This window comes from Sinocyclocheilus grahami, unplaced genomic scaffold (genome assembly GCF_001515645.1).
Source record: "Sinocyclocheilus grahami isolate Dianchi unplaced genomic scaffold, SAMN03320097.WGS_v1.1 scaffold95.1, whole genome shotgun sequence".
In the NCBI taxonomy this organism is placed as follows: Eukaryota; Metazoa; Chordata; class Actinopteri; order Cypriniformes; family Cyprinidae; genus Sinocyclocheilus; species Sinocyclocheilus grahami.
In genome coordinates this window covers 1053135-1061143 of record NW_015505274.1, presented here as the reverse complement: position 1 = coordinate 1061143, position 8009 = coordinate 1053135, and the positions used below count along the sequence as shown (strand labels likewise).

The window sequence follows — 8009 nt, the reverse complement described above, 5'->3', positions numbered from 1 at the left end:
GGTTTCCTGTCATTCTTCTGCTCAGAGCAGTTCCCATGAGTGGGCATGCATAGCCGCACTAGAGTGACCACGGAGGGAAGCAGCATCACCTGTGTGACTTTACTTTTATTTAAGACACTGAAGAGAGCGCCGCAGATGTAGGTGGACATATATGCAGTGAGCGATGCATACGATCCACAGTTTGTGCCGGCTCTGCATCGAACGAAACTTGCCACAGGTTTGTTCCTCTGCTTTTTTTTGGACTTTGGTTGTAGTGTAATTGAAACTGGTATTTAAGAGTTATGTCGTGTTCGGTCTCGGATAGTCCTCATGAAATTCAGTGCATATAATGTATTTTTTTTTGTTTAGAGTGCTGTGTTGTAGCTTAATGTTTAAAGACCCAGGGTGATTGAAGGCTTGATCTCCGCAAACCTGGGCAGTGCACTTATCCCTAGGTTGCTCCAGATTGGCACTGTAAGTGGATTTGGATAAAAATGTCAGCTGAAGTACTAGTAAGATTTAAGACTTTTCCATTATATTATAAAGGTTGATCCTTGAGAATGATGAGGGAAAACAGATTTGAGTTGCTCTGAGTAATGGAAAGGCTTAAGCATCAGATGCATCTCCCGCTCCCCAGGGACGGACAACTTCATCAATGAGTTAGTCAATATATGGCAGAAATATTAGAAATAAAAGTGAGGGATGCCGGATGGCTAGTCACATGAGTGAGGTAAGCAGCTGCTTATATATCCTTGTGCTGTGATTATATATAAAATATAATAGGGTAACTTTTATGTTAAGGGGTGGAGGGTGTGATTTCGTTGGTGGTGCCCATCCAGGCTTGATTGTAATGATAGGAATAACACTAGTTACAAAATATTTAAGATATATAGTTTATTTCATTGAAACAAGAGAAAATGTCTGATAGTTTAGTTGGTGCATATCATTACAGTTGGTGTTTTAACCCTCTTCTTAGTCACCTCCGTCCTGTTTTATTTAGTATTACATTTAAATGAACCAAATGCAAGGAACATAAAATAATGTTACAAATGTGTTTGTAAATGCTGACATTTACATGGAAATTAAAATTCATTTTACTACGTTTTAACACAAAATCATATTATATATTACAAAATCTAATCATATAAATATCATGCGATTTGTTTGGAATAAATAATTAATGTATTTGTAAATTTACATGTATGTTTATCAATTTTAACAAAAATAACAATAGATTAGGATATTAAACACACTGTCATCATAAAACCATAAAAAGTATATAGAATAGAATAGAATAACCATATGGCAACCAAATAAATTGACAGATTTTTTAAAAGACTTAATGAATATGAAAATAGAAGCAAATCAAGTTGCATGGACAAAGAAACAGCGTTCCTTATTGAGAACCACAAAGGGTCCAATACATGGTAGCTAGAACATTGAGGATACTTAGTTGGCCAAAAGCAGGACATATTTACATTTTTGTGAATTTGGGACGACACCTCATGAAATCAGTTCACCGCTCCCCCTCTTCAACTTATGTTTCAAACTCCATTTAGTGATGGACAGAGCATTTCTGCTCATCATCTTAAACTGGATTATGGCATTATGTATAAGTATTGTCATAACAAGAGCTAGTCATCATTCAGTAATGCTAGTACTTTGACCATACTCATCACAAAGGTGAATGTTGATGTTTGAACTTGAACAACAAGCAGGAGCAGTGGAAAAGGGAAACAGTGCAGCTTGATGTGGATAATTATTTTATCACAGCAATTAATGGAGCTTGTAACAAGAGTGACCACATCGCCCCAGAAGAGAAAAGAGGAATGGCAGTGAAAGTCCTAAAGCTGTCATCACTTTTTCTCTTTTTATTCTCTCTCCCTCTCCAAACAAGCCTCTTTGTTGTTGTGCGGTCAATGTCATGTAAAATGTGAGACGCCCCCCTCCTCTTCAACATTTCCTATTTAGTTTGGCTCCAGGTTCTGTTGACATTTTGAACTTCTACCGTCCAAATATTCTGTCTCTGCTGTTTGTCAGTGCCATGGCAGTTTTCTCCCCCAATCATTTCCTTTTCTTGCCAGGGAAAAAGAAAAGCCCCCTGATCACCCAGCAACCCTGACTAATTTCTCAGCTTGTAGTTTTTAATATCCCTGACTCGTTGGTGCTGTGGCATTTCAGTCTTCATGCTGCTGGGGTACAGTGGTGCTCTGGGGGGGGATGTTTGTTTCTGGCACACACACACATACACACACACACTGACCCGGTTACTGTGGGGCCTTACACTGTACTGTGGATGGTCCATCTTCCTTAATGTTCCTGAGGTCACTTTCATTTCAGTCCATTCAAAAGTTATATTATTTGGAGTATTTTTTGAAGGAATTCTATATGTTAATAATGTTTATTGAATGTAATTGGATTTTATTAGGTGTGAATCCCAATTTTTTGCTACGATTTTTAAAATGTTTTTGAAAGGACTCAGTTATGCTCATAAAGGCTGTATTTATTTGATATAGTAAAAACAGAAATATTGTGAAATATATTTGGTGCTCAGTAAACATTTCTTGTTATTGTCAATTTGGAAAAAATTTGTCTACTTAATGCTTTTAAGGGAACATTTTTTTCATGATTAATGTAAGAATTCTTGGTAACACTCAAGGATCAGCTCTCACTATTAAGTAGTTGCTTATTAGCATGCATATTGGCTGTTTCTTAGTACTTATAAAGCAAATAATGCCTTATTCTGCATGACCTTATTTTAGATCCCTTAATCCAACCCTATAACTAAACTTTACAACTACCTTTCTAACTATTAATAAGCAGCAAATTAGGAGTTTATTGAGGCAAAAGTCTTTGTTAATAGTGAATTTGTGTTCCCTAATCTAAAGTGTTTCCAAACTCTTTTAACAGAATGTCTTTATTGTCACGTTTGATATATTTAATGCTTCCTTGCTTTATAAAACTATTGATTTCTTTAAAAAAAGAAAAATGTTGTAACCGAAAAGCCCCCTGATCACCCAGCAACCCTGACTAATTTCTCAGCTTGTAGTTTTTAATATCCCTGACTCGTAGGTGCTGTGGCATTTCAGTCTTCATGCTGCTGGGGTACAGTGGTGCTCTGGGGGGGGATGTTTGTTTCTGGCACACACACACATACACACACACACTGACCCGGTTACTGTGGGGCCTTACACTGTACTGTGGATGGTCCATCTTCCTTAATGTTCCTGAGGTCACTTTCATTTCAGTCCATTCAAAAGTTATATTATTTGGAGTATTTTTTGAAGGAATTCTATATGTTAATAATGTTTATTGAATGTAATTGGATTTTATTAGGTGTGAATCCCAATTTTTTGCTACGATTTTTAAAATGTTTTTGAAAGGACTCAGTTATGCTCATAAAGGCTGTATTTATTTGATATAGTAAAAACAGAAATATTGTGAAATATATTTGGTGCTCAGTAAACATTTCTTGTTATTGTCAATTTGGAAAAAAATTGTCTACTTAATGCTTTTAAGGGAACATTTTTTTCATGATTAATGTAAGAATTCTTGGTAACACTCAAGGATCAGCTCTCACTATTAAGTAGTTGCTTATTAGCATGCATACTGGCTGTTTCTTAGTACTTATAAAGCAAATAATGCCTTATTCTGCATGACCTTATTTTAGATCCCTTAATCCAACCCTATAACTAAACTTTACAACTACCTTTCTAACTATTAATAAGCAGCAAATTAGGAGTTTATTGAGGCAAAAGTCTTTGTTAATAGTGAATTTGTGTTCCCTAATCTAAAGTGTTTCCAAACTCTTTTAACAGAATGTCTTTATTGTCACGTTTGATATATTTAATGCTTCCTTGCTTTATAAAACTATTGATTTCTTTAAAAAAAGAAAAATGTTGTAACCCCAAACCTTTAAACGATAGTGTAAATGTATGTGCTTCTTCACAGGTGACCATTTTAAGAGGAAAAGATGGTTTTGGCTTCACCATCTGCTCTGACACCCCTGTACGGGTTCAGGCTGTTGAACCAGGTAATTTCACTCAAGAAATTTCATTTTTCATATTGTCCTCATAATTTGCCTCAAGTTATTATAAAATTGTACCTAGAGTAAAATTTTATCGCTCAGAAGTTGCTCGTTCATAGCACAGAAGACTATGTGTTTCTTAGTTATGTTTAATTTGAGTAACAACTTTGTCTCTAATGTTTATATGATGTTATAGTTTTAACATGGTACTCCAATGTACTCAAATACCATGGTATTGCCACACTCTTTAAGGGTGTATCTAAGGGTGTACTCCTCAAGCATGTACCTTAAGAGTGCATAATACTACTCTAAGCTACTAATATGCACCTTTTACGGGTAGATAAAGTACAAAGTTGTCCCTTTAAGGCTATTGGCAATGTTAAAAAAAAGAAAGAAAATGAAATCTTTGAGAAATTTAATGAGTTTTTTTTTTCTTCCGTTCATGATACAACTTTTGAATTGCAGACTTAGGTATTTTGGTAAATCTGTGCATAGTTAAAAATATTGTTAAAGCCTCAGGGACTTTAGTATAAGTATTTGAACACTTTATTTCACACATTTTACATGTACTATAGTAACATCAGTAAATTATGCATAATTACATGCAATAACCCTAAACTAATCCCTAATGCTAACCCTAGTTGGTAAATGCTATTAGTCAGTATTACTCTGTATTAAAATGTACATGACACCATAAAATAAAATGTAAACAAAAGAGATGTCATTTGCCTTTTTCTTTTTGATGGGGATCCTTTATTTAACTATGGTTTATGATCTCGAGTGTCTTTGTCTAATTTGTTTAGGTGGTCCAGCTCACCAGGCGGGTTTACAGCAGCTGGACACATTACTGCAGCTGAACGGCCAGCCGGTTGAGCACTGGAAGTGTGTGGACCTGGCTCATGCCATCAGGTGTGTATAGGGATGTTTTTGGTTATCATTTTATAGCTACAGGTTTCACAACACCTTTTTGGTTACACTTTAGTATGGGGACCAGTTCTCACTATTTATTAACTATTAACTATTTACTAGTTAGTAAGGTAGTTGTTAAGTTTAGGTATGGGGTCAGATTACGGGGTCTAAAATATGGTCATGCCGAATAAGCCATTAATCTATGCTTTATAATAATAAACTAGATTACACTTTATTTTAAGGAGTCTTTGTTACAAGTGTAATTATTCATTTAAAGGCACAATATGTAAGTTTTTTTATTAAAATATCCAAAAACCACTAGAACAGTGTTATATATTTTGCTGACTTGTGTACTTACATTATCCCAAATGTTTCGAAGAATGTTTAAATCCAGAGAAATAAGCAATTTTGGTCCCACTTTATATTAAGTGGCATTAACTACTATGTACTTACATAAAAAATAAGTACAATGTACTTATTGTGTTCATATTGTATTGCAAAACACTTTTGCTGCTATTGAGGTGGGATATGGGTAAGGTTAGGGACAGGTTTGGTGGTATGGGTAGGTTTAAGGGTGGGTTAAGGTGTAAGGGGTGTGTCAACAGTGTAATTATAAATGTAATTACAGAAATTAATTACAGATGTAATTACATGCAGAGATTTTTCAAATATAAGTACAATGTAAAAACATGTATGTACACAATAAGTGCATTGTACCAAACGATTAATTTAAATGTAAGTACATAGTAGTTAAGACCACTTAATATAAAGTGGGACTGCAATTTTAACTAGTGACATGGACCGTGTCCATAGTGTCATTGTGTCGCCTGCCAATAATGTGATAACCCCTCGATTTATGGTTTTGTTTTGTAGAAAACATGGAAACACCAAAGACGCTTTAATATGTTGTGCGTTTTAATAGACCGGTGATGATCGCACAGAGTAGCATTATAACAGAACTTTCAAATATATCTAGTATGATATAACAGCGCTGCTTTTTTTTCCCCACATACGCACGACCGGAAGGAACAGAAGCGCTAAAATGTGGCATAATAAAAGCTCCGCTGCTTTCGAGCCGTGTTTCGCGCTCGTTCAGCGGCCTCGTTTCACTTTGACGGCTTTCAGCCCCACCCTGCTTCATTCTACTACGTTAATAAATCATTAGCTCATCCATGAACATGATTTCTGGCCGAGTCCCTTCGGATTGCATCGGCTGTGGGATGAAGACGACAACTCCCATGATTCCACACTCAGTCACGGCATCATCAAACTACGCCTTTGTCTATTTGTTTATTTTGAATACGCGCCCTCTAGCGGCGAAAATGACATATTGTGCCTTTAAGTACTGAGTAATATTAATTAACTACATGTACTTAGGGTTAGGATTAGGGTTTGGCTTAGGGTTACTTGCATATAATTATGCATAATTAATTGTTATTATAATAGTAAGTACATGTAACATGTGTAACAAGGGTATCTTAAAATAAAGTGTTACCAAAAACTAATAAACAGCCAATATGCTAGTAATATGTATGCGTTCAGCGGCCTCGTTTCACTTCGACGGCTTTCAGCCCCACCCTGCTTCATTCTACTACGTTAATAAATCATTAGCTCATCCATGAACATGATTTCTGGCCGAGTCCCTTCGGATTGCATCGGCTGTGGGATGAAGACGACAACTCCCATGATTCCACACTCAGTCACGGCATCATCAAACTACGCCTTTGTCTATTTGTTTATTTTGAATACGCGCCCTCTAGCGGCGAAAATGACATATTGTGCCTTTAAGTACTGAGTAATATTAATTAACTACATGTACTTAGGGTTAGGATTAGGGTTTGGCTTAGGGTTACTTGCATATAATTATGCATAATTAATTGTTATTATAATAGTAAGTACATGTAACATGTGTAACAAGGGTATCTTAAAATAAAGTGTTACCAAAAACTAATAAACAGCCAATATGCTAGTAATATGTATGCTAAGAAGCAACTAGTTAATAGTGAGAACTGGTCCTTGAAATAATGTGGTACCACCTTTTCACCTCACATTTTAAATAGTAATAGTTCAATGAGATAACATGGGTCAAGTGAAATTAATAGTTCTTTTAAAATGCATTCATGCCTTATCATTCTTCTTCTTGCAGGAATTGTCGTAATGAGATCACAGTGGTGGTGTGGAGGACAGTGCCTATTATGAAGCCTTACTACGAGGGGCTTATCCACAGGCCTTCCTACAAACCCTCAGGATTTGATTCTGTCTCATCTGCAAAGACTCAAAACAAAACCCCACCTTTACTCTCTCGACCCACCAATCACAAACAGGGTCGTCGTAAAAAAGTAAGTAGCCCTGATAACACAGGAAACGGAGTAGGAGAGTCATTGTGGTCTTGGACTGGCAAACAAGAAGAAAATGACTACAAAACACGCACACAGACCCTCAAAGGTACCCGTGTGACATCATCAAACGGCGACAACTACATCATCCTCTCTCCTGTCAGTCCTGGAAACCAGGTGGGAATCTGAAAGCAATTGTATTCATGTTCAATTTGAGTGGGGTAATATGTTGCTTATCTGAATGTTTAATGTTGCAGATATTGCAGCCAGTGTATTCTGACTCCAATGGCACCCTGGGAACTCTTGGTAAGACAGCCTATGAGAACGTTTTATATTTCTGTTCCACATGTTTAGGCAAAGATCTGAGATTGACTAGTCTCAGATCAGTTTGTCAAAATGTCAAATTTTTGCATATGCTCTTTAGGAAAGAAGCATAAAAAATGTGCAAGAACAGTTATTGTGATCCCCAAGTGTTGTGATGAAATGACAGATGGCAGTATCATGAGGCTCATAACCATAGTGAATGATTAATGTGTTTATAGTTTTTTAAGAAATATATTATTTCTTTTTCAAAGATTGATTGATTTGTTTCATTTTTTAAAGAATGCATTAAATTGGTCAAACGTGACAGTAAATACATGTATAATGTTACAGTGAAATTCTGTTTTAAATAATGCTGTTGTTTTAAATTCCTATTCATCAAAAAAAAATCATGGTTTCCACAAAAATATTCCAATTATCGTTTTCAACATTTATAA

At 35.8% G+C, this 8009-nt stretch overlaps 1 protein-coding gene across 1 annotated transcript in view; it reads left to right on the top strand.

The window, feature by feature from the left end:
• Positions 1-90: 90 nt before the first annotated feature.
• LOC107587707 (regulator of G-protein signaling 3-like) overlaps positions 91-8009 on the top strand; it is a 29199-nt gene continuing 21280 nt past the window's right edge. Inside the window, exons 1-6 of the mRNA XM_016275590.1 lie at positions 91-217; positions 3931-4012; positions 4810-4915; positions 7062-7428; positions 7509-7557; positions 7676-7757. Coding sequence (XP_016131076.1) covers positions 164-217; positions 3931-4012; positions 4810-4915; positions 7062-7428; positions 7509-7557; positions 7676-7757 — 740 coding nt within the window. The 5' untranslated portion in view covers positions 91-163. The remainder of the gene's footprint in view (positions 218-3930; positions 4013-4809; positions 4916-7061; positions 7429-7508; positions 7558-7675; positions 7758-8009) is intronic.